The 26,793-nt window shown below is 43.3% G+C and overlaps 1 protein-coding gene and 1 long non-coding RNA gene across 3 annotated transcripts in view; one reads left to right on the top strand and one right to left on the bottom strand.

Annotated features, from left to right (window-relative positions):
• Positions 1-14,261, top strand: part of LOC116451566 — a 172,486-nt gene extending 158,225 nt beyond the window's left edge. For both annotated transcript variants that reach the window (XR_004243229.1, XR_004243230.1), the window contains 3 exons: positions 7,843-8,029; positions 13,210-13,357; positions 14,021-14,261. This is a non-coding gene — a long non-coding RNA (uncharacterized LOC116451566). The remainder of the gene's footprint in view (positions 1-7,842; positions 8,030-13,209; positions 13,358-14,020) is intronic.
• NMUR2 (neuromedin U receptor 2) lies at positions 1,871-15,222 on the bottom strand. The gene is made up of 5 exons (XM_032125167.1): positions 14,353-15,222; positions 9,391-9,475; positions 7,874-7,999; positions 4,412-6,883; positions 1,871-3,088 (listed from the first exon to the last, which is right to left on the bottom strand). The coding sequence occupies exons 1-4, from the start codon at positions 15,070-15,072 to the stop codon at positions 6,624-6,626; spliced, it is 1,191 nt and encodes a 396-aa protein (XP_031981058.1). The 5' UTR covers positions 15,073-15,222; the 3' UTR covers positions 1,871-3,088; positions 4,412-6,623.
• Between the last annotated feature and the right edge of the window lie 11,571 nt (positions 15,223-26,793).

The raw sequence follows: 26,793 nt of genomic DNA, 5'->3' as shown, positions 1-26,793 counted from the left end.
AGAAGCAAAGGAAAGAAAACTGAAATGTTGCAAACAAATGCTGCAAATTCTACATGTGCTAGAGCTTTGTTGGAATTTCTCTGCCTTTTCAGTGTATCCCAGGTGTCCCAGAGGCACCTGCCCCAGAGCAGTGAACAAAGTGGTAGGTGAGCCCCTGAGGATGCTGTTCTCCCAGTGTTTAGTGGTGATTTAGCTGTGAGCCATTTGCTTTGCTCATTTGGAGCATGATTTTCATAGTGAGTCATTTCTAAGGGAGTCTCTTGGGTTCTGAAGAAATGAAACAAATTGAAAGGGTCTGATAAACATACCTGCTCTGCAACAAAGAACACACAGAACTCCAAGGTGACTTGTACCTTGTTGCCTGGCTGTGTTTTTCAGCTGCAGAAGATATGCATAAAAACTACCTGTAAAACACCTAAAGTAAATGACTGAAATAGGTCAGATAAATTGGTTTTAGAGCAGCTTCTTTCCCCCCTCATTTGTCTAGAAAAAGAATACAGATTTCCTCTGATGGAGATCAATTTGAAGACATCTGAGTCAAAGGGTCTGCTGGAAAATCCACCTCTAGCCACAAAAATCCAACAGAAGCCTGTTCCTCTGGGAAGGAACTTGCTGCAATTCATAAAATAGTGTAAGAGGAGGATGCAAGAAAAAAGTTATTTGGGCTTTTACCATAAACACCTCAGTATTTCATTCACGAATTAGCATCCCAGCAGGAAGCAAATTATTCCAACAGCTCCCATACACCTAAAATTAATCCTTCTCTAAAAATTAAGTGGATTTAAGATACTTTGCCTTAAAAACATCAGCTACAGCTTTTCAGGGTTTCACAAAGTCTAGACAGTAACAGAAAGTTTTCTGGTGGCAAATGAGCTTAGCTCTGTGTCTCGGGTATGACCAAAGCAGGCTGTTGACTACCCAGAATGTAAATGGAAAGAAATATGGAAGAAAATCAACAACCCTTCTTTCTCTTGGAGAGGGTCTTACTTTATGGTCCACTTTGTACGTGGCAAATTCCTTTTTCAGAGTCAGGGAATTGTGCAAAAGATGCTCACTGTATTTTGGTTCGTGGTAACCTACCCTAACAACCTCAAAAGTGTTTTTTCCCAGGCAGGGAATCCTGCAGGGGACAGATTGGGCAGTTTGCTGCAGTTTCTTTGCAAACTCTTTTAATCCTCAGCTCACTCTGAAGGACATTTACCATCATTGCATTGACTTGGACTAAATTCTAAACCCAAATTTTAATCCTTGCAAGAGCTTGTTTAATTTCTTGTTCTTTCCCCTTTTTCTTCCTCAGTTTGTATACGGAAAGAAAAAGTCCGGATTATCATTCTGCTTTCATTATCATATTCCTCCTTGCATTAATATCCATTTGATATGGAGATGGCACAGCTCAGCAATTTGCTAGTTTGTGGAAAAAGAAACCTCAGTGGGGAAAATACTAGCAAGTGTCATAATGAACAGCAGAGAAAATGAGACAACTGTGATAAAACACAGAGGGAGAGCAGATCTGGCTGTTCCACAGCCTGGGAAGCAGCAGTTTTTGCTTTGGGACCCTCTCCTGGCCATGCCAACTGTGCTGCCCAGTTTTTAACCTCCTCCCCTATAGGAGCAGTTGTGCAGAGCCCTTGGATGAGCTCTCAGATGTGCAGAGCCACAAGTTCCATGGGGATTAGTGCTGGTTTTGTGCAAATATACCAGCTGAAATATGGGGTTTTTTTTAAGTACTGTGACTTGTAATGAGTCCTTGGTGTCCTGTGCCTGGTGCTGGCTGAACATCTGGGGAATCTCCATCTCCTGCTGCTCACATGAAATCAGAGGGAGAAAGAGCAAGTGTGAGGATTTCTGGAGGATGGACCAGGCTTAGGAAGACAGACTTTAGTACATTTATTTTCATTTTACATACAAATACAGATAAGCATCTCTGCAGCTGAAGTGTACATTTAGTTTTACTGATAAGCTGTGGTTTAAACACTTTAAAACACAGTGGTGTTCGAAAACTCTTCGAATAAACTTAGCAGAACTGCCCACTTGCTGTTCATGGTGTTTTTTCCAACTGAACCTGGTGTTAGATCTGAGCATCACTCACTGGCAAAGAACACAATTCTTCTCCCCTTTGAGTGCTTCCTTGCAGCACATTTCAGACCCTCCACATCTTGTTCACACTTTCTGCTCCCACACTTGCATGTTTCCCAGAGGGAAACAGAAGCAGAGAAATAAATCAATAGACATGGAGTCACGCTTGATTTCAACTAAATACAGTTTTATCTTTGGGGGAAAGAGAGTTGTTCTTTCTGGCACCACTTCGGGGGAAAGAGAGTTGTTCTTAATTTTTGTGCAACAGGATTTTTTCTCAGCCAGTTGCCAACATTTTTCAGCACTTGGCTATGAAAGCTCCTTAATGTATAAATAAAGGAAAAGCATCAGCTTTCCTGACATCTCTATCCATCTTCCTGGTTTTTCATCATTGGATGCAGCTTTCAAAATGCAGGAGGTAAATATCAGAGCAGAGTGATAAATAACTCAAGCACTGACCTTTTGGGAAGAAAAGCCTCCAGTGGACATCGACTACATTTAGGGACAAGGTGCCTCAACTATTTTCTAGAGATTCTCCTTCAGGAATGAGGGAGTACAGAGCTGTGCAGTCACAGGGAATTTAACTCGGAGTCTCCAGTTAGTCCACGTTTTTTTCACTGCATTTATTTTATTTTTAGCAGAATTCAGAGGAGTTTTGACATGTCTCTCCCAATAACACTTTCACAGAAGGTTTGGTTTGGTGCAAGACTAAATGTTTTCAGCTTCGATTTTGGTATTTGGCCAAAAAAGCTGAGTAATTTTTGCTTATGAGTATCACTTCTTTTGACTGACAACAAATTAAATGTGATAAAAAATGCTTTGAGGACAAAAAGAAAAAAAGTTCAGAACCAGGTGAGTTCCTGATGATTTGCTTCTCACTACTTCTCTTCTAAAATTTCTTCATCCACATGCATTCCTCCCACCTCTGCTTCCCCTTCCTCACAAAACCCTTTTGTCTTCCCTTGGGACAGAAACGTGGCCATTTTATTTAAGACCACATGAAATCTTCATCCTCCAGTGTGTTGGGTTGACCCTGAGTTGATGGACAGTCTTTAAGACCAATTACGCTTCTCACAATTTACATATTTAAACCGCACAGAAAGGCGGGACTTCCCCTTTTGGTCGGAGCTCGCCTGCTGGAAGGTGGGGGGGGCTCCGAGCCTCCCGGCCCCGCTGGGCCGGGCCGGGGCCACTGCCCCTTTCCCCCTTTCTCAGCACCACGGCACGGACCCTGGGTCGCTGGGGGGGACTGTCCCAGAGCCGCAGGCAGCTCAAACCAGCCATGGACTGCTCACAGCTAAACCCATCCAGCGCAGCTTCTGGGGACAGGCGGGTCCCTCTCCTCTCCATGCGGAGCCGGCGGAGCCAGCGGGAGCCGGCAGAGCCTCCTGTCTGCAGCCAGCACACTTCGTGCTGAACTGAAGAGGACACCGTGCAGCCAGCAGCACAGAGGGAGCGAGGCTTTCCCCACCGTCAAGCCCGAACAAGAACACCCTTCAACATGGCGGTTTCAGAGTCAGAGAAAGAGAAGTGAGTCACGTGGGACGGAGCTGGAAATGGCGACGGGAGAAAAGAGGGCGGTGCCGCGATTCTGGCGCGCAGCTTAAAAGAAACCTTCTTGCATGCCGTGGTAAGAAACCGTAATACCACAAACTGTTTGTCTCTTTAATCCATTTGAAGAACATGGGGGGATGGAGTATCCTGGTGTGCTTATGAAGTTTGTGAAGAGTGCCTATGCCAGGCTATATAGAAGTAGTGAGAGGCTGTTAGAGACTTGTGGCGAAGAAAAGCCTCTGTGTGCAGGCCCAAATAACTTATCCTTAAAAAGATGAATAACCCCATGTGATGGCCCATGTTTTGTAGTATGAAAGAACTGTGAAATTCTTCATGGGAGAGATGTTCTACACACAGCAGACTGTTTGTTTCCGGGCGGGTGTGCTGTTGGTGGCAGTTTGGGAACCACGTGCAACTGAAGGAAAACCTTTTCTTCCTTAAGCATAAGAGAAAGACTTTTCAAGAACTGCAACACTGACTAACATCTCATGTTCTGTTATCCCTTGTGTGAGCTGGATAAAAGGAGAGAAGTGCTGGAAAGGGGGGGGGGGGGGGGGGGGGGGAATTTACTTTAATTTTGTTTCGTTGTTTTCTCTTTACTTTTAATTCTGTTAGTAATAAAGCTCTTTCATTGTACTGCAACTGTTTAAGGTTTGTGCCTGCTTTGCTTTTCTCCTAATTCTTATCTCACAGAAGAAAAATAAGTAAATAATGGATATTTTGAATCAAAACCACTACATTTAATTGGTGTTTCCGCCCGGTTTCGAACTCAACCCGCTACATCCAGCTTCACCCCAACCCTTGTCTGCAGGTCTGTGTGCTCATCTGCAAGTCAAGGGATGCATTTTTCAACCCTGAGCTTTGCAGCCAAAGGTTGGGATTCTCCCATGAAGAGAGGAGAGGGCGGCATCACTCGTGGATGGCTCTCACTCATGGGTGGCCCTCTGTGCACCAACACAAGCTGCTGTCTCATCCTGAATGCATTACAGGTGTTCAAAGAGCCACAAAACCTTGCAGAGGAGTGTCTCCACCCCACGCTGGATGTGTGGCTATGTCAAGCTGCAGCGTCTCCTCCCCGCTTTGGCTATCTCTAGGACAGCTTTCACACAGCTGGGACACAGAAACCCCTGGGCTCAGTGAGGGATCTGCCCAAGGGAGGCACAGGGTGTGGGAGGAAATCCAGCACAGCCACTGCCCAGGTGGTCCCCAGGTGGGATCTCAGAGCTTGGAGCCCTGCGCAGGCAGGAGAACAGGGACAGGGGCAGCCCACAGGCAGCAAGGCACCACTGGCATGGCCTGTCCAGAGGGAAAACATGCTGTAATCTCTGGCAGAGGGAAAAATAATGCAAAATTTCTGCTTAGAAATGTAAATGTCACTGGTAAAATGCAAGTGTCCACTTGGGGGTGGCAAAGCATTTCAGCTGTGTCTTGAGGGAGCAGGAATGGCCTTTTCTCTGCAGGCTTTGTGTGTGGCTCTTCCCCTCTGCAAGGCTTGTTTCTCAAGATTGCAGCTGGTAAAAAGGGTCTGAAAACATTCCCCTTATGCTCCAGGAAAAGGTGACTCTCCAGCATGAGTCTCTCACCTTCAAGCCCCACAGTGAGAATCAAACAGAAAACTTCGGGGCAAACAAAATAAGAGGCCATGGTAACTGAGTACAATCCCTTCCTCCTTGGTAGGAAATGCCATCTGGGTCCCCAGTGACCAGAATGGAAAATGTCTTTATGCATACAGTATATCATCTTTCAGGAACTAATGTTCTTACTTGCTGGGATAACTCTGTGTTCTCTGACTGTGTAAGTAGCCTCCAGTCCCCTGGTGACACTCATGCAATGATTCTCTGTGGCAGTGCGTGCCAAGCCTGAGCCCAGCGTGGGGACTAAACCCAGCCCTGTGCCACGATGCACATGGGAGGCATTTCCCTGAAACAAAGTGAACAGGCTTTGAAACCTATGAGACAGAATTCTACAAAATTCTTTATCACGTAATGGACTCCCCCGAACTCCCTTGGCAAAATTCTATAAGGCCCTGTCTCTGCAGTGAGCAGAGCCCAGGAATTTGTCAGCTTGGACGTGAGTGTACTGCCTTTAGGATCTGTTTGCATTACTGGGACACAGGAAAGTTTTTCAGACCTTATATTGTGCTATGTGGAAAAAACTGAATTTAGTAGATGCAATATCACTGCAAAACTCCCCATTTTATTGCCCATGCATCAGGTTTGTCTCAATCCCCTCTGTTGTGGATGCTGTCCAGGCTCCTTCCTGGTGATTGCTAACCCATGTAGATCTCTGACTTCTTGCAATCCACATGGTATAGGAGGAGTGAAGTCTGCTGAAGCACAACCACAGGGCTTCACTGGTGGAGACAACACATAAATATCCAAAGGTGAAGTAATGATAAGAAGCTCAGAAAGCAAAAGTTTGCTTTACACTTATTGGCTCCCTGGTTCTTCTGTCCCAGAAATAGCCATTGCTGGTGTTTATCAGCCAGCTCTGAGCTGCTCTCATTCCTGTTTGCTAATGTTTAACAGGGGAGGTTTGCAACAGCCATACCCTCAAGAAGGTCATGGCAGAGGGAAGTGGGACTGGCTTACCCAAACCTAGATGTGGGTAGACAAGGATTATGCAGAAAGTTGTCCCATTTCAAAGTAAGTAAAAACTGATGGTTAGGTTGCTGCACAAAAAGCCATTTGCTAAGACTTTGCTAAGCTGATTCTCTCCCCCATGCTGGCAACACTGGGAGTTTCTCACCTTTTAAAGCAGCTCTTTGCTGGCACAGCCTGCAGTGAACAAACTCAGATTTCCAGCCCTCGCATCAGCTTGGGGGTAATACAGGGCTTCCCTAACACATCCTAAATACAGTCTTCTCCATCATCCACTCAATGGGACACCTCCTGAGCTCGCTGAAATCAGTCTTTTAGGAAGGTCTCTTCTAGTTTAGTTTCTCAAAGTAATTTTCTTAACCTTCTCTCTCGCCTGGTTCACAACATGGAAAGTCACAGGCCAGTGGAGAGCTGAGAGCTGCTGACAGATGTCCTGTGTGTGCCAGGGAGACCTGTGTTTTCAGCAGAGTCCATGAGATTGTGATTCTCAATCACAAACATGCTCTTCTGGGATGAAATCTTACAAGTGGGATGTTTAGGGGCACAGTGCTTGCAGCAAGGAGAAATCACACTGAGAAAAGCCATCCTGAAGCGCTGGGACAGCAGGTTGTAAATTATGGGGTTTGTGGCAGAGCTCAGGTAGAAGAAAACACCTGGGAGAACAAGGGGGGGGGGAAGAGAGAGACACATTTATGTGTGAAACAATGTCAGAAGAGGAAAATCTCTTCCTTGCCTATACAGCTCCACCAAGCTTGGGTGCAGAGGGTAGAGACAGCAGCAGTGGAGCTCTGTTGCCTTCCTGGCACAGGCAGAGGGATGTCTCACCAAGGTTAGCTCAGGCACTGCAGCGAAAGGAAAGTGGGAGAGAATGTGAATTGGAGCTCACTCTCTCCAGCTGCTCAGGACCCAGCTCTCTTTTGAGCTGCCCTGACCTGCCTCCAGCACTGCCCTCATCCCCACAGCAGGGTTTGCCCAGCTGGTGCCCCATCAGAGCTGTCAGAGGATAACGTCCAGCCAGGGGAAGCTAATTTCCTACAACTCACCAGGACAATTGCACAAAATTGGATTTGTCTGAGCTGCCTAATGACCACATTCAGTGTTTTCCCGTGGCAGACTAAAGTAAGAGTCCTCTTTGAAAAGCCCTTCATTTTTTGGTTGGCAAGGCCATAAACATTTGGTTTCATTTCCTAGCTCTGAGCATCATGTAAGGCTCTTGTCTTGCATTCGGTAATGTTTCCTATTTGCCCCAGAGAACTTGTGGAGGATGCCGCCTGCTCCTGTGCACTTCTTAAAAGCAGCTGAATGACAGCAGTCTTTACTTCTGAACATTCCCAAGAATGAAAAGCAGCTAGTAATGATGCATGATATCCATTTTTTCCCCCCTTTTACTCTTTGTGACAGACATAGACTTTTTATTCAGACACTGAATTTGGCAACATGTCCAGATCTTGAAAGCTGCAGAAAACTTGCCTGCAGTTTTTATTCAGGCACTATTCTCATCACTGCCCAGCAAATCTCAAGAAGGTTTTCCATGCAAGTCTCACGTCCCCTACAAAATAAATGACTACAAATTACAAGTAAACCACTCATAAATACTTTTCTTTTTTGCCAGTCTCTGTGCAAGTGGAAGAAGAAAGCTTTACCTGACACCACATGAATTAAGTTGAACGTATTGGCCAAAGGCTCAGTCCATTCCACAACAAAGCTGAAGAAAAGCCGGTCTATATGGAATGGAGCCCAGCAAATGGCAAAAACTATCACAAGGACAACTGGCATGGAGAAAGAGGAGAAAGAAACAGGTCAGTAATGGGAGGATAAGGTTTACCAGCCTGCACAGGACAGGGAGTTCAGAAGGCTGGGTGGGAGACTTAATATACAAATTTTATTCATGGTTTCAAAACTTTTGCCATAATTTCTGTCTTACCATTACCAACAAAAAGAGCAATCTTTCCACTAATTTCTGTATTGGATAACCCAATGCATGTCCACAGAGTGACATTCAAACAGAGCAGGAAACAGCTAGGCAATGTTGGGGTATATATGGAGCCCAAATATATTCCAGGCTCAGAAAACCAGGCTGGCTTCAAAGTACAGTTTCTTGGTTCAGACAGTGACTTAAACTGTCTTAAAGAATAATGTTGTTGCAGGAAATATTGAAGGTGGTTTCTGTTTGCTGCATAAACACCATCTCAGTAGCAAGGTGATCTCTGCCTTAAAGACAGCTCCAAATTAGGAGGTGATGTGAGCGCTTTCAGGGTGATTGGAGCATAAATTCTCTTGAGTGTTACACAATGTGCAAGTCTGGTTAGGTCTAGCTTTTCTTTGGGGTGGTTAAGTCAGCAGTGGGTGATGCACTTTGCCTGGCAGGACTGTCTCAAGAAAAGACAGCTGAGAGGGGACCTCATCCCTGTCTGTCCCTGTCTGCAGGGAGGTGTCAGAGGAAGGATGCACCAGGCTCTGCCCCGTGGGGCCCAGCAATAGGACAGGAACTGATGCCCAGGAAGTTCCACCTGAACATGAGGCAGAACTTCTTTACTGTGCAGCAACCCCACACTGGAACAGGTTGTCCAGAGAGGATGTGGATTGTCCCTCGCTGGACATATTCCAGAAAAATCTGGACACAATCCTGTGCTCTGGGATGACCCTGCTTGAGCAGGGAGGTTGGACCAGTGGGTCCACTGTGGTCCCTTCCAACCTGAACCATTCTGGGATTCCTGCTCATGAGCAGAGCTCGTGGTGTAATGAAAAACAGATGCACATTCTGTAAAAATGTACAAGATAAACTATTTGAAACAAAAGGATCCTCGCTGGAGGGCTGCAAGAGCCAGTTTGGAGTGAGGGATTTTGGAGAATTGCTGTGCAAGCACCTGCCATGTAGGTTTGCTCAACTTCCTCTTGTGCTGGGGAGGAAAATTGGCTTTCTGAGTCTTTTGGTGGTTACCCTTGCTGCTGCATCCTGTAAGTTCAGATAAAACAGCAATAAGTTGGTGTTTTGTTTTGTTTTGGGGTTTTTTTTTGTTTGTTTGGGGTTTTTTTTTGTTGTTTTTTAACAGCTACTCATCTCGTAACTCTTGTATCCAATAAACTTGCTCGATACCTTTCAGGATCTGGTCACACTCCTGTCTATGGTAAATAAAACATAGAAGGACTCACTACTTACACAGCATCTTGGTGACTGATTTCTTGGATGGTCTCTGAACATTCACAGCCATTTCCTCCACTTGCAGAGATTCATCTCCTTTCAACTGGCAAAAGGGGGGAAACCAAAGGACGGTTTAGACAAGAGAGCACATCCCCTCCAGACATAGTCTGTTTGATATTTTGATAGATGTAGTTTGAGAAAGCAAAATTTGGGGCCACTCAGGACTCACTGAAAAAAAAATCTACATTTAAATTTTGGTTTTTGACTAGAAAAATGTGGAAGCTTTAGGTTCAAAACAATCTGCAGATTGTTAGGTTCAAAACAATCTGCAGATTTTATGAGTCTGAACCTGTGTATTTACAGCAAATTTATCTTTCCCTTCCCCACTTACCTTTTCTCATTGAGTCAACATTTGGTTCACAGTTTATGTTCAATTCCAACAGTATTTTGCTAGGCATTATTTTCTCTTCTAGCAAAATATTGTTTGTTTGTTTATTTTCCTAAAAGTGTTCCCCACAATTAAGCACAAACCAATGATCCAAAAAATACCCAGTAAGGCCTCAGTACAACACAGCTGTAATCATTGGAAAAAATCTTGTAGAATTCAAGGGTGTTTGTTTCATGCCCCGAGTGCTGGGGATAGTTGATATTCAACCCATCTAATGAACAAACCCCAGAAATGCTGCCTTGCAGACAGGCAGCGTGCATGGTACACACAGATTTAGCCACAGACTACTCAGGTACAACAAGGAGAGGTTTTTCTCCCACAGATTTTCCTGGACTTCTAAAAAATGGGCATAAAGAGCAATAGTCTGATCCTCCCTGAAATCCTTCCCCAATAGGTTTATGGTGAGAGCACTGGTGCTTTGGTGACAAAAAGATCAGGTCTAGAAAAATAGGACAATTGATTTGAACACCAAAGAAATCATGTCTGGAAAGTCCATATTCGTCCCCAGCTTCCTGCAGTGGGAACTCCTGATCAGCCATCAGCTTTGGCTGTTTTCAGCTGAGAGAAACTGGAAACAAAACTTTTAATTACAAGAGACGATATCAGGAATGAGGGAAAAGACAGAAATCCTGTGGATTTGTAAAAACCTCATGAAAACATGCTAGTTGTGCCATTTGCCTTTTACACTGTGACTTTGCTTTCTGATTTCTGATTAATAACACTTTTCTGTAAGGATGATGAAATGAGTCCTTCTTGCAATGCTCCCTTTATTCTATTTATAAAAGGAAAAAACATGTAAATGGAATTATAATCAATTATAGTGCAATTCAGCCTCTCGTGTTTTACATTATTCCCCTTGTAACTTTTAGTCATAGCCACAGTTGCTTGAGGAAAAGACTCAGTTGATTTGGAACACATCTAGTGATAAATGATCAGATTTATTAAAACCCCTGGATTCCCTTCAATGCTTTTCAGTCTCAACAGTAATCTATTCCAGGCATATTCCAAAGCCTCAGAGAGTACAGTGTGCTGATGCTGTAATAAACCAGAGACACATGTATCTTTATTTTTCACCTTCCGTTATTTTGATGATGCTGTAAGGCTTCTCTTTAGCCTCAAGTGATGAAGGTGTAACAAGTAAGAATAACTCAGCAGCTGCAGTTTAATAAAACAATGAATCATTAGAAACAGGGAGGGAAAAAAATAAATAAGTGAGTCTATGGCAAAGGTTGTAACTTGAGTTAATGCCAGTGGTTTGAGAGGGGTAGAAGTCCAGCCCAGGTGGTGGTTACTTTTACATCACTGTGATGTATGAGGCTGTGTAGGTTTGAGAGGAATGTTACCCTTTCACTGCAAGAGAATTAAAAGTGACTGGAGCAAGAAGCTGAAAATTGGATTTTCCCCTCAGATCTTTATTAGCGACAGCATTTCATCCCAGAAGTCAAAAGGCAGAGTGAAATTAGGGTCTCACCTATCCCCAGACAAATCTAGTGAGGTTTGCAAAAGAACTGTTTTCTGTAATCTGCAAAAGCTGAACTGTTCTCTGTAAACTCTTTGGCCTGTCTGACACTAGTGGTAATCAAAGCTTCTCTCCAGCTGATGGAAAAATTGATATTTAAACCCCACAAGGCTTGTGCTAAAGCCTGCAGTCCTGCCTGATTAGGAGATTTGGCTGAAGCAGTTGCTGCTGAGCTGCAGCCTTGGTGTGCCCTTAACTCACCCCCACAGCAAAGGAGAGCTGGCCACTGGGACAAGGACTGCTGAACAACCTCCACGGAAAGGGGACAGGCTCTGGAAGAGCTGTGCTGGGCTCTGCAGAAATTAGCCAAAGGCAGTCACCATCCACAGATGATTCTGGGCTTTTGACAACTGGGCATTTGGGGGCTGAAATAGATTTTGATGATAAAATCTGGACCAGATGTGCTTTGGCTAGAATAAGTTGTCTTGCTCCAAAGACAGCTAAATTAAAATTGCCAGTGTGTATGTTATTATTATTATTATTATTATTATTACTGTTATTATTAATATTGCCAGTTACTGAGGGGATGAGAGACTAAGAGAAGAATTGGAACCTTGTGAGAAGAATCATCCAGCCTAGGCTGTCAGAAACCCTTGTTAAATAGAGCATAACTTTTAGACAAGCAGTGATCCACACCTATGCCTGTGTCCTTTTAGGAATCAGTTTGAAGGAAATGGGCACACACTGAATCCTGCTGCAATGCAGACTTCTTCTGAAGCAATCCCAGCCCATCTCAATCAGTGTTCCAGGGATAAACTTCCACGAGCAGCTACTTCCCAATATTCTCATCTCCTCCCTTTCCCCTCCCTCCTCAGCTCTTTGGCTGTGGGTTGCAAGCAGTAGCCCAACAGCTGCACTGGGTTTGAAGAGCCTGGATGATTTAGGGATTTATCCTAAAGGTATCTGTGATTAGAACCCCATTAAAGAGGCAGCAGGAAGCTTCCACAATGAAGTCTAATGAGTTTACAGTGCAATGATCAGTGTCCTCTTCTTTATGCTGGTGCTGGACAGATCAATTGACCATAACATTGCAATATTAAGCCATCAGGCCTTAAAATTATACCCAAGTAGATAATGAGGTAATCAACCATTTCACAGTGAAAAAGACAAATGCATTTTTACAATTTTCAAGGAATTAAATTGTAAATTAACTCAGTTACCCTATGACCCATGTTTGCTGCCTTCTCACAGCTGCTTGGCAGGTCACCTGTTCCCTTCTGCATTGCATCCTGAGACTCTCCTGCACTGGCAAAGCTTGAGGGAGAAACTGGTGAGGAAATGCCCTTTCTACAAAGCCTGGTTGTGAAAAGGTTACGTCTCTGTTTGCTGAATTTGAGCTGTTGTACAAACTTTGGATCAACCCTGAGCTTTTCCACTACATTCTGTGAGTGATATGTGGCACTCACGAGACTGCAGGGTGTTGCTAAAGCCTCACAGGTTTCATCCTCTGTGAGTAGATAAGAAGTGTCTCCTCTTGGAAAATTATATAAATATACATCATTCTTCTATCAGTTCTGTTGAAGAAATGAAATCATCTTGCCCAGTGCAGCTTGGAGATAATGCAGATCTAGCCAGGATGGATCCTGTTGAAATTTGGAAGTCTGAGCTGGATATACAGAAAAACAGAGGCACAAACAGTGAACATTACTGTCCTTAGGAAAGACAGCTTGAACAATTGTGTGAATTTGCAGAAGTCCTGGGGGATCAGCCCTCATCTGGTACTGAGCTTCTCTTCTGGGATGGGGTATAGGAATATCTGCTGCTGCAAATAGAAGTTATTGCAACCTTCAAGTTTTCTTTTTATTAATTCAGGGATTTATCTTTTTCTTTTTGTAACAACTCTATTTTCAACACCTTTCATTCCCTTCAGGTCTTATTTTGCAAAATATTCATTGACACTATGTAAAGACCCCTCAACAGCCTCCAGACACTGGGGATAGTTTAACCCATTCACTGCCTCGAGGATCTGCTCTGTGATACGGATTTCTGTCAGTTAATCCTTTTTTTTTTTTCCCTGGGTAAGTAAAAATTGCTTCTGTGTAATTTCAGGGAACAGTAAATATCAGCCAGCCCAACAGAATTATATACACACCAGCAGAGATTTGGCTGAGTTTCCTGCACATTATTTAATAAGTTCATTCATCTCTGTTTCTTGCTATGGGATCAGACACATCTTTGTAAGCTTTAAGTTATATTCAGTGCCGTAAAACAGGATTTATATTGTCTAAATGTCTGTAACTTATGAGAAGAAAGCACTCATCAGGTCACTGGGATTAGCAGTGCATTTCAGTGTTGTGCTTCATAGTTTTATAACACTGTGATCCTGATTGTTTTATCCACACATGTACATGATGGATACTTGGCAAAAGTAGTCTCACTTTCTGAAGAGAGAAGGAATATAAGCTCTAAGGTAGCCTGGTGAAACAAGGCTGTAGTTACATAAAGAAATGATTGCTGCATTTGCTAGCTGCAGCAAAAAGGTAACATTTTAGTTTATGAGAGCTTCGTGAGCTTTAACAAGTGAATATTATCACCAGCTGCAGGGAAGGAAAAGGAGAAAGTAACGCAATGGAAATTCTACAGTCACAAGAAAAGGGAAAACAAATAGGACACAAGATTCAATCACTATTCATCTTCTTTTTATTCTTTCCACATTTTCCTTTTGGTCCGTTTCTTTCTAGTCTCTACTGCAAAGGTGTAAATCTCTGGGAGGCTGGAATCAATCTAGAGACTTGGGTGTTTCATTAACATTCAGATGTGAGCAGAAGTGATGGTAAGTTTTTATAAGATTGGGGTAAATTATTCCCCAACATAGCTATATTAATTTCAGAATGGGATTGCACCAGAGAAGGAGCTGGATCTACTGTTTTCAGAGGTTTGAAACACTTTGGCTGTTTTGGGGAGAAAACAGATGGGCAAGAAAGAGGCGCAAAAATCACTCAAAGCCACATATAGACACAAACACACAAGAACGAGCCAAGGAAACACTGAGCACAGTTGGAGAAGGACTTACTCTTAGCCCCATCAGATAGTACAGCACACTTATCACCCCCATGGGCAGCACATAGAAGAGGAAAGAGGTGATCTGGATGATACAGTTGTAGATCCAGAGGGGCATGACCACAGTGCAGGTGGCAGAGCCGGGGACCAGGGTGCCGTTGGGGAAATGCTGCAGCACGATGCCGTGGGTGCCCGTGTTGGGGAGGGCGAAGAGCACGGAGAGCACCCAGAGAGCCACGATGGTCCTGAGGGCGCGCCGGCGGGTGCTCTCCAGCTTGGCGCGGAAGGGGTGCAGGATGGCGATGTACCTCTCCACGCTGAGCGTGGTCACGCTGAGGATGGAGGCAAAGCACACGGTCTCGAAGAGCGCCGTCTTCAGGTAGCAGCCCACGCGCCCCAACAGGAAGGGGTAATTGCTCCACATCTCGTAGACTTCCAGGGGCATCCCAAAGAGCAGCACGAGCAGGTCCGAGACTGCCAGGCTGAACAGGTAATAGTTGGTCGGGGTCTTCATGTTCCGGTGCTTGAGGATTACGAGGCAAACCAAGAAGTTCCCCACCACCCCGACAATGAAGATCACGGAGTACACCAAAGCCATGGGCAGGAATAGGTGGCTCCTCCTGGGCCCACACAGGAAGGTTAAATAATCCTCAGTGCTGTTTAAGTACCCCCTGAGACGTTCTTCATGTAGAGCAAGGTGGTTTAACCAAGAGAAATTACTGACCCAGGCCATGGCTGGACCTGCTGAAATGTTTCACTGCTGAGGTTGGTTGTCCTTTCTGTTTCTCTGAGCAAGTTTGCTCACTTTTTGCAGAGATGGAAGGAGGGGTGTAGTTGCCTTGCCAGCCCTGATGCACAGAGGCACTGAGGATGTGAATGAGTGTGTTTGCCTGGCTCTGGGTAAGGTTTTGCTGCTCAACAGCTGTTCCCCTGCACAGAGCCCCTCAGCCAGAAAGCCCCTCCTTTCCCACATATTCATTGGCTCGCTAAGTGCGTTAGATTATAGAGTACAAAAAGAGGTTCCAGCCACTTGCATCAGCTGCTGTGGCTGATGCATTTACAGAGTCAGAAATGTGGGATTTAGGGAGCTGGGAATCTGAAATACAGGATACAAAACCAGCTGCAGGTTATTTGTATTTGCCAGAGGGGGGGGAAAGCAGACCAGAAACACCCCCAAAACTCAGTCTAAACATCTTTTACAAAATGATAGTGATGCTACATCCAGTTACGAGCCACAAGCAAAACAAAACAAAACAGAAGATTCTGACATAATTTTGCTTTTCAAATCTCCGCTGATTTTTATTTTCTGTTGTCTATGGCAGCAAGTACTTGGAGACAGACTTTGATCAGTAGAAAGCCAAATGGTTTTTGTAGCCATTTATGTGGAATTATAATGCTTCAGCCTTTTTTTAAACACTGCAATTGTTTTTCTCCTGAAATCTTCTCCTGACAAAAGATTTTAACTGCAATTCTTATTGACTTAAAAATATTTTCTCACTGTCCAAGTATGCTGGAATTTGATCCTATATTCTTAGAGAGCCTTGTTTTGGGAATATTTCTGTACAACATATTATTCCATATTTATTGCCCATGGGGCATGAACTTTTATAAACTCTTATTTCTTCATGAATGACAAGCATTCTGCAAACACACTTTCTGAGAAAAAAAAAGAGTGTCTCCTGCAAGGATCACGGCTGTGCCAAAATAGATCATTTATCTCTGAATGAATGCTTGATTCCTTGCCGAATTTCTCTAAAACAAAAAAAACTTCCAAGTCTGTAGATACAATTTTCTGAGATTCAGAAAACATTCGCCTGTTTGGAATTGAAGAGGTGCAAGATCTGAGGGTGAGTTTATGGGATTTTTGCCAGCTTGGTGTGTGATTTTTCTGCCCAGAACCTCTTACAAGGTTCAAGGCCTCCTTGAAGCCTTGTAAACTTTTTACATCCCTGACATCCTTTGGCAAGGACTTCCTTGAATCTGCTATTTATGTGTGTATCTCTTTTCTCTATTTGACTCTTTACCTTGACTTCTCAAAAAAAAAGATTGTTTCGATAAGCACAGACTGCCTCCAAAACAGCAGCAGTGTGTGAGGAACCAAAGGTTGGTCCCTTTGAGACACATTCAATGTGTGGAGCCTGGGAATTACTGTACAGTCACTTAAAATGTGAAAGACATGGAAGGTACCAAAACAACCATACTAAAAGGCAGAAGCAAGTCTCTTGTGATGACTTTCAGACCTGCTGAAATTATCTCACACATAAACTGTCTCAGTCAGAAGGACCCAACTCATTTATTTTTAGCATTGCACAGAGGTATTTTGTTCAGCGGATCGAAAAGTTTTACTGGATTATTGAATAACAAATGTGCCCCTTTGACCTATTGCTCCCTTCATAAAGGATTCATCTTATAGCTATTCCCTGCATTTTAATGTTGAATTTGATCTTGATCTGCTGCTGATGTAAGAGGTAGGAGCAGAGGAATCATTAGTCGGGTTCCTGGCTGACACCCAGATTAACTCTTTCGGAGCACAGCAGAACATAAGTATTTGAAAATTTGTGCAAGAATAAACATTTTCTGTTCCTCTGCTTAACTTTCAGGTTCGTAGGGTATTTTTTGTTTCATTTTTTTGCTTGTTTGTTTTGTTTATTTGGGGCTTTTTAAAATTTTGTTTTGTTTTGTTTTTTTTTCCCCACATAATCTCTTAATACTTAATTTCTTTCCGTTTTTGCTTTTTCTTCCCCTGGTAAATTCCACCACTCCACACGCTGCAGCATGACTGAGGTGAGTAAACACTTCTGAAGTAGCTACCAAATTGGCTTCATTTTTCTTCTTGCACATTAACCACTGTGAAGAAAGTGAAGTGGAAGATTGAGTCTGTTCAGCTTGAAGCCAGTCTTACAGAAAAGGAAACCAAAAAGGATTGAGTTATTTACTAAAAAGCCAAAAGGGCACTAACACCCACTGTGATCTCTGTGAGAGGAAAGCAATGGGCTCTAGAAACACATCAGGTTACCTGAAAGTGTGGATGTGCCAGACCCACCTGTGCCTACTTCCACTTGTTCTCAATCCTTTCTGATCCTGCTGAGTGCAGATGCTGACAGCCTGTAAGAATAGAAGCAGAAGAAAAACAGATAACCCATGGAATGATGTTGCTATGACCACGATTATGTTGCAGATGGAGAGGACAAAGAGAGTGGAAAATATAATTCAGTTCATTTCTCAAAGTTTTATTTGTGTTCTATATCATATCTGTCTCAATAAGGACAGAAGAATGAATCCAACCAAAGACTTGCTTTGGCTCTATATGAATGGAAATATTTTATTTTTATGACTGAGACAGAAAATAAAAACAAATTTTCCTTATGATAGTAATATTAAAGCATTTGGTATTTTTCTCTATAAAGCAAACTTCATTGGTGCTTGCTTTTATACACTCAAAGGAGGAGGGTGTGCTGCACGCTGGACTTGGAACTGTGCAGCTTTATAGAATAGCAATGCAAAGAATGTAATGTACTATTTCCATTAATGTAGTGTAATAGTGGCAACATTAACCCAGACAAGTTTTTTTGGCACTGTGCAAGAGTCACAGTGAGGCACTGACTATGTCCTCGTGCTGGTGTTGTCTCTTGTACCACGTTTACAGTGTGGAACATTTCCCTTTGCCCATGGAATGGGCTGCAGCACATCTCTGGCTTCCACTATGAACAACAAAATGCACATTTAAGAAGGGCTGAATTCAAGCACCTTCATGTTTGTCAAAGCCCTTGTAAGGGCATCCATTAACTACTTTATATCACTACCTGGTGAATAATTGGAAAATTGGGCACATTAATCAAAAGAGGCAGAGGACAGTGGAAGTTATCCAGAGTAGAGAAAATGGATAAATGCTCCACTGGCCACACTGACAGAGGGATGTACTTTGAACTATGAGCCATTATGATGAACTCTTCTGAACATTTGTTTATCTCAGAATGGAGACTTGCATTCATGCAAAACAAGCTATTTTTGGATATTTTTATCTTTGTGGTGAGACAAGGAGGTTTCTCATCCGGCTCCATGAGCTCTGGTTGTGGAACTGGAAGTAACAGAACTGTGTGAATGTGCTGGTGTGCCACACGAATCAATTCTGTTGGATTCTGTCAGTGCAATCCTGCACTTGGCATCCAGGACTTGAGCTGACATCTCTTAGCAGACCTGCAGGGCATCTGCTCAGTGTTTGCAGGAAAATGCTGCACTGCTTACTGTGCACACACCCTTAGGAAGGCACCCTGTTTCACTGGAAGGGCTTGGAGAGGTTCTGGGTTTGCCAGAATTCTTGTCAAGAAGGTCCAATATTTTTTATCTTCAGCAGGTGAAGCTTGGCCTTTTTCTAATTTCTAATTTCTGTTTGCAGATTCTGTTGTTTCAGTGGTTTCTCCCCTGCAATTTGGGGATACTGAAGGCAGAGGCAAAAGCCTTTAGAGGTTCTGTGTGAGAGAGCTGCTCTCCGGCCTGTCTGAGCCTGAGTTCACTGCTCCTTTCATGAGCCTTTCAGGGCTGCCCGTGGGGCCACACAATGTTCTGAATTGCAGCTTCAAACACCCTGCTTTAATCCTCGGCAGTACCGTGTGTTTCTGTCCCAGAGGAACACAAAGAAGAGGATGTAATAAGAGGGTGCAGAGCTGGAAAGCAGAAATGTTAAGCCATCCTAAACTGAAGATATTAACACAATTTCCTAGAAAAATATAGCCCCTCACCCCTTATAAACTCCTGAGCTATAATAACAGATCTTGGATTTGACTTGCCTTTTCTCCTTTGAAAGTCTTGTTTGAAATGTCCACTACAGTGAACAGCTGGAATATGAATCCTTGTTTTCCTAAGTACATTCAGTATAAAATTCAACATGACACCAGACACACAGGCACATTCTGTGCATTTTCTCTCCCTCAAGGCTGGAAGAAGGAGCAGCTCTATTACAAAAGCTGGATCTGCAATAGCCTTTCCATGCCTCATTGTAAGCCATTTTACAATTACCTTGGCTCTTCACAGAGAGCTTTTCCATAGCTGTGCATGACATCTGAAGTCCCCAGGATATCAATCAACAGATGTAAGAAGTGGATTTCATGACTACAGTATAAAATACCAAGAAGGGCACCTCTTTGCCTGGAGCAGCTGGCAACCTACACAGGCAGTGCAGACACAGGCCACTTTAGGAGTGAAACCCAATTTGACTAACTTTAGTCATTAAAACCAGCAGAAGAGTCTTCACAGATTTTTCAGGCTCCTACTTTAGTTAATAATTGGAAGAGGAAACTCCAGCAAGGATTTCTCCTAAGCCACAGCACAAGGTAAGATACATGAAATTGGGTAGCTTAGTTTTTCTTATTGTCTGTAGAGGGTAAGTAGGTAATATCTTCAACAGCAAGCTTGTTAAACAGCTGAGATTAATTTAGACCTCAGTTTTGTACATCCCCTTCCCATCAGGCTTTAGAGGGGGCCATGTACAGACTTTTTTTTGAGAAGTTGTTTAGGACAGCTGAAAACAGGGCCAGAGAGGCAGCCAGCAGGTGCAGGGTGAGGACAGTCCAGTGCTAAAAGTCACTCCCTACTCCTCTCTTATCCAGTGGAGTGGTCCCTATTGACACATCTTTCAACAATGCTTTCTTTGTTAGTATTGACTCCAGAAATTACTGGGAATGATGTCTTTCATTTTTAGAAAGCCCTTTGTGTGTTGTTTGTGTGTGTGTGTGTTCTCCTGCTTTGAAGAGGCAGTGGGTGACAGCCAGGGATGTGGCTCAGGCTTGATATGCAGGAGAGCAGCAAAAAGAGCTGAAAAAGATCCCTGGTACAGAAAATCTCATCATACTGAATGTGTCCATCGTGTCAAAGGGACTTGATTTACATGGGGGAGGATGAAAGGATTGTCATGAGAGAAAATGTAGGAAGTCACAAGCATGGTACAGGATGAGTCAAGTTGTCTGAACCAGGAGGGATCTGGTACTACAGGACTCAGATTTACGTAGGAAGAATCAGATGATTCAGCACCTCTCTGTGGCTTTCTGCACCCATTCCAGTATCGACACTCCGCTGCATCTCTTCCTCTCCTCGTGCTGGATGTTTCTCAGGAGAGCTCGACTCACTTGGTTGTCTGACCCAAAAGAGACTTAACTTCCCTGACACATCAGAGTTATTTTTCAACTCACATCCATTTGGCTTCTGTTCCAAACTTGGGGTTTGGGAGAGGATTTTCCTCCAACGAAAGAAAAGCCATCCATATCACAGAGCCTGCATTGTGCCTGGATAGGTGTTGGACATCCTGATGAGACAGAAGGAACCACAGTGACAATCTTAACATATTCAAAGAAAGGTAGTGATGTATTGTGCTACTGGAGGTGGTAGACAGTCAGGAATTTGTTATAGGACAACTGAATCCATCAATGTAAGTGATAAATGGGACACATGGAATTTACAAGCATGTATCACATATAAATCTAATACTAAGAAATATTAAGAGAATCCCTTTTCCGAACATTTCTCCTTTTAAGGGTTGGTGTGGAGGTAGCATTGCTGTAAGAAAGAATAAGATAATTGGAAAAGTTTTGTTCGTATTGGAATACTATATACACTATCCTGCAGAAATGCAGTGATGTGTTAATTATATTCTCCAAAACATTTTGTTCAGAGATACTTACATAATAATAATAATAATAACACTACAATTTAAGAAACTGGAAATTAGAGAGCAATTTTTCCCTCTTCTTGGAATTTCAGAAAAAGCTTGTTTAAATTACCTATGTGTGTTTAAACTTGTCTCTCCTAAAAGAATCATTCTCCAGACACTTTGACAAAAACACTTGTCAAGTTTCCCTTCCCTCCTGCCTCAGCTGCTCTTCAGGTTGCTTTTTAAGTGGTATTACAGTGATCACTTGTTTTTGTGTCACATTGAGAATCAATATTATTTGACTTAGAATTGAAGGAATAATTTTTATGAAGAAGGATGTGCATTAATTTAGAACATTAATATGCTGACAGATGATGCTCTCTTCCTGCTCTTTTCCCCATCAGACTGTCCCCAGGAGTCATATCTTGGTTAAGTTAAATGCAGCGAGGGATGGTAATGTTCTTTTGAATGTCTCCTGCTACAAGGTTAGAGAGAGAAAGAAAACTCTAGACACAACAGTGATGTAAAAATATGAGCCAGAGGCATAATTTGCCATAGTTTTCAAATGGCCTAATAGGCCTTACACATGGAAAGCAAACTGGATGAACTTATTAAAAAGCTTTCTTCAAATTGTGCTGGACACCACAAAAACATTTCAGTGTTTTGCCACCCACTCAGTAGTGAGATGACCCCAGGCAGAACTGCAAAATAAGGTAAAATATTCCATCTGTGACTTCCAGAGCTGAGGAGCAGAACCAGGAGCAGCCCCCATGTAGTGAGGACAGCTGTCCTGTACAGGACTGGGGGTGGGGTTGCATGGCCTCAGTATCCCTATGACCTGTGTTTTGGGATTCAGTGACTTTATTAGGATTCAGTGACTTTATTAGTCCTGCTCCACCAGGATTTAGATCAATCTGCCAGTTTGAGTCTGGACCCTTATTCCCCCTCACTGAAACTGGAGGTGAGTGTGAATCTCAGGAGCTTCCCACAAAAGCCCTGCAAACAGACAAGGAGATAAAGGCTGTGCCTTATTCATTTCAGATGCAAAACAATGCAGTTTGGACATTTGTGATAGGACAATTGATAGGACAAGGGGGAATGGTTTCAAACTGAAGGAGAGAAGTTTTAAATCAGATATTAGGAAGAAATTCATTACTCTGAGGGTGCTGAGGCCCTAGCACATGTTGCCCAGAGAAGCTGTGACTGCCCCTGGATCTCTGGAAGTGTCCAAGGCCAGGCTGGACAGGGCTTGGAGCAGCCTGGGATAGTGGAAGGTGTTCCTGGGGTTGGAAGGAGATGATGAACTCAAACCATTCTATGATTTTCTTATACAAGGGGCACTAAGGCCACAGCTGCTGCAGTGCATCTCTCTTTATTCTTCCCCAGTGCTGGTTTAACTGCAACTGCACAAATTTGGCTTGGTCCTCCTCCCTTTACTGGGACACCAGCTCAGCATCCAGACTCAGCATCAGATATTTTACCTAGCCAAAACACCTTCATTATCGGCAGATTTGCAAACCTTGATCAGAAATCAGATCTGAGCTGACCCAGAAATTGATCTGCTGTGATCATCCTAAATGCTAAACACATCTTGTATTGACCAACATCTGAACCTATTCTGCAATATCTTTAATGAAAGAAATTTCTGCACCAGACAGAAATGACTCAGATCTGAGTCAACACTTGTTCTCCTCTCAATACAGGAAGTTGTATTTAAATAAGTAGTAACGTCAACTCAAATGGTATCAGAAATAGATTAGGTTAAGGAAAACAGAACTAGATAGCCTGATGTTTTATTTTTCAATTCTGTTTAGAGATCAATGGCTAAAGATTAATGTTGCGTGAAACAAGAAAAGCTTAATGATGGCTGGTAGGACAAAGAAAGGAAATAAAATGGAGGAGGAGAGCTAACACACCTTGAAGCAATAACCTGGTAGGAAGAGAAACAAGGAAACACTGAGGATTAGAAGTAAAAAAGGACAAAATGGATTTTAGACATGGAAATTATTAGGATATACCACGTGAAAAACATAAAAAAAGGTAAACACAAAGATAGGAATGGAAGGACCTGTACAGAAACAGGATCACAGGATAACAGGCTAATGAAGCCTGAGAGGGACCTCTAGACTTCTTCACTCCAGCCTCCTGCTTAGATCAGGGTCTGCTGTGGAGTCAGACCATGGGGTGACCTCCCAGGTGCTGCAGAGGCTGCTCTGAGGTCCCTTGAAGCCTTTGCTTTCCCAGTTGAAAACAGACCAGTTCTCTCAGCACCCCTTCAAGGGCAGGAGCTCCAGACCCAAACATCTTGTTGACCTCTCCTAAACTTGCTGCAGTTTGTCAGTGCCATTGCCTAATTCTGGGGACCCAGAATTGGATGCAGTGTTCCAGATAGGAGCCTGTGAGTGCTGATTTGGGTGGGATGAACATGTCCCTCAGTCTGCAGGCTCACAGCTGGATCCTGTCCAGATTGAGATCTACCAACACCCCCAAGTCCTTCCCAACAGGGCTGCTCCCTATCCAGCTTTACTCTGGTGTGCACTTGCCTGCCTTTCCCAGCACTCTGCTGAGTGGAAGCTCCTGCCTCTAAAATGTAAGGAATGGCCCTTTGGCATTGTTATTTCCAAGACAGCTCTGTGTATAAACCCGATTAACACCACACTGTTATTCATTATTCTCTCTTCTGCTTCAATATCACTCATTCATCCTAGAAGTGAAAGGGAGCAGTATCCACAGACTCGCTTTATGAGGTGTCTGGGAGCATGAGTCTCTCTGGTAGTAATGAGATTTTGAATCTTAAAGGCTGTTCAGAGTTTTGGTTCCCAGGCTTATCTTACCAGTAATAGAGGAGAAATATTGTAACACAAATTTTCCCGGATATGAGAATGTCTTACTTAAATATCCACCTTACCATTTTCCTGGAAGATAAAATGCATGAGCTGGTACTGGATAGTCTGCTAGCACTATGTACTAATTTGAAAACAAACCAGTGAGAGGCACCAAGTCAGAATAAAAATTTAATGGGGAAATTTTAAAAAAAGGAAAAAATAAAAGAAAACACTGGTACAAACTGACAGAGTCAAGATACAACCTGAGTCCCGGTTAGGCAGGGTGGTGGTAGCAGTCTGATAGAATGGTGGCTGCAGTCCTCTGAAGTGGTGATCCTGTAGAAAAGGATCTGCTCTTCCTCCAAAGGCCCAGTGGTGGCTGTGTAGCTCCTGTCCTCTGGAAATCCAGTGGAAGGGTTGTCTCTGGTGTTCAGAGTCCCAGATTATATCCACGATGGGATGCTTGGTTCCCCCCTCTGGGCGGAGCATCTCACAATGGGGTAACGAGTCATGAGGCCAAGTGTTGATTAGGCTCATTAACAGAAGATAGTCCGGAGGGAGTTATCTCTGAGTCAGGCGGCAGGACAATGATGGGCCATTAACAGCAAGATAGTCTGGGGGGAGGAGGCAAGGAAACACTGCCCCACCTGGTTTCAACAGCTCATGAGGATGGTAATAGAATACACTGTAATAAATAGTAATAAAAAAGTAATAAAAAACATTTAGGATTTTTTTTCTCAAGGCATAGAAGAATTCCAGAGTTAGAAGAAAGCTCCTCACCCCAAGCCTTGTTGATTGCCCTTGCACTGCCTTTACAGTGTTGATCTGTATGTTTCCCAAAACTTCTGGGTGTCCCACAGCTGCCAAACCCTCTAGCATCACTGTGGTTTCCCTTCATTTCATCAGAAGATGCTGTTCTTGCTTTCTTTTGGTTGACAATCACCAGGGTCTTACACAACACCCATAAAAATTAAAGTGATTTAACAGCAAACAACTGAAAGAGAAGAGGTGCAGGTAGTTCTTTGTGTGACTTTCATATTTGCTAAGAATTTTATAGGGCCCTGGGAATATATGGAGAATATGTGCCACCAATCTTGTGTAAAAACCAGTGAATTTCCTCATATTTGGGAAGGTACAAGGTTTAAAGGATATCTCATAGTCAGAGAGAAAAAAAGAAGAACCACTCTCAGTGGCTAGGTGGAAAAATGTTCAATCTGCACATCTCTGGTCCCTTTGGAGGAACATTTATTCACAGCCCTAAATGAGACTTCTGATGGTGAGTGTGCAGCTCCCCCCCAGCTCTGAGCCAAACAGGTACTTTTCAGATGATGTGTTCAGGCCATTATTTTGTCTCCAAGATGAGAGAATCAAGGCCTGTGCTCTTTGCCAGTGATTCTTTCAAAAGCATTCTACAGAGCAATGCAGATAGTGCTTCACAGGTTAAAAAGCCTATTGGGGAGAAAGCTCATTTTCCTGAGCACATCCACCCTTGCTTTGCTAAAAAATTCCCATGTGATTATCCAGTGCTTTATAGCTAGCCCAGCCCTTCAAAGAAAAATGGTCCCTCTCTCACAGAGAGATACAGAGGAAGTCTGAAGTTCAAAATAAATTGTAGTGATTTAAACTTTGTGGCATTTGGTCCTGTGCTGTACCAGCAATCCATTGGAGGAAGTTCATGAAGCATTTTTGCCTCTTTCCAGATGAAATGCTGTTTTTTCCTTCCACCCTTTCTGGACCATTATGTAGATTCTGCTCTGAGAGATATTATGCCCTTTCTGACAACAATTGCCATAATGTCAAGAGCCCTGGAGATGTTAAAAGCCCATTAGTGTCTGCTGCATGATAATTTGAATATTTTTAAACTGCTGACAGATTTGGTACGCATTAGCTTGAAGGCTTTTTCTTCAGACCTTATGCATATTGACCATGGAGTGGGTGCTTTTGCTATCTGCTCTTGGCACTTTAAAAGTACAGGCCATGAAAAGGGTTCTCTTACTGCATTTTCACATTAAAGAAAAGGGTAAAAATAGGAAAATATGTAGTTTCCATGTAACAGCCAGGCTGCTGCAGGTGTGTTGCTCTGTTGCAGCTAGACTTCTGAGATGTCAACTGCAAGATGAAAAGTGGACCTAAAACATGAGGCTCAAAATTAAATATGCTCTTTAATCAAAAAACCCCCTCTATTGAATAGTTCTGTATTTCGCTGCAAAGAGAGATTACCTTAAAATGTGTGCTCTGCATCGTTCAGATAGAAAGTGCCCAAATTTGAACCACAAACAACTGTCATGGGAGCATGTGAAAGCACCTCCTGAAGAGCAGAATGAAAAGACCCACCCCCAAATCCAAAGAGCTGAACAGCCAAATGCGCTTTTGAAACCACTTTATTTTCTGACAGCACCTACATTGATCCCGGCTCTTTACCTGGTTACCAGGAAAAAACAAGTTTCTACCTTTCCACTTTAAGGTCAAAGTTTTGTTACTGCGCTCTAATCTGCTGGGACACCTGAGGTAAAGAAGGGAACAAACCTCCTCAAATGACCTTGCAGTATCACAAAAGTGCAGTAAGGACCCATTTCTCTTTCCCACTCCTGTTGGAGAGGGGTCCCAAGGCTTGGAGGATGTGCTGCAGCCCATCAGAGCTGTTTCCATTTGTAGCTTTAGCAGGACTGGAATGAGTTGTCTGGGCACTGCCCCCTCTTTTTGGGTAGCATCATTCTGATACTTCCATGTGTCCAAATTGCTGGTCAAGGTGTTGCTACAGGTTGTTGTAAGTCTGTGTGGATCTGGAGCAGCATGGGATCAGACACTGGGGATATTTCATCCTTTTCCATTTGCTTCTACCTGCTTTGTCTTTCTTGTTCACTTTGCAAACCTTCCCGGCAGCATGGGGACTCTTCCCGCAGATTTCACTGGTTGGTCCTGACCCTTGTGAATCCATCTTAAGTTTACAGATGGATGTATAGTAGCCAAAATAATTAAATTCTTG

The sequence above is a fragment of the Corvus moneduloides genome, chromosome 15, assembly GCF_009650955.1.
Source record: "Corvus moneduloides isolate bCorMon1 chromosome 15, bCorMon1.pri, whole genome shotgun sequence".
NCBI lineage: Eukaryota > Metazoa > Chordata > Aves > Passeriformes > Corvidae > Corvus > Corvus moneduloides.
The sequence above is the reverse complement of the archived record's forward strand: the minus strand, read 5'-3'. Positions and strand labels throughout refer to the sequence as shown.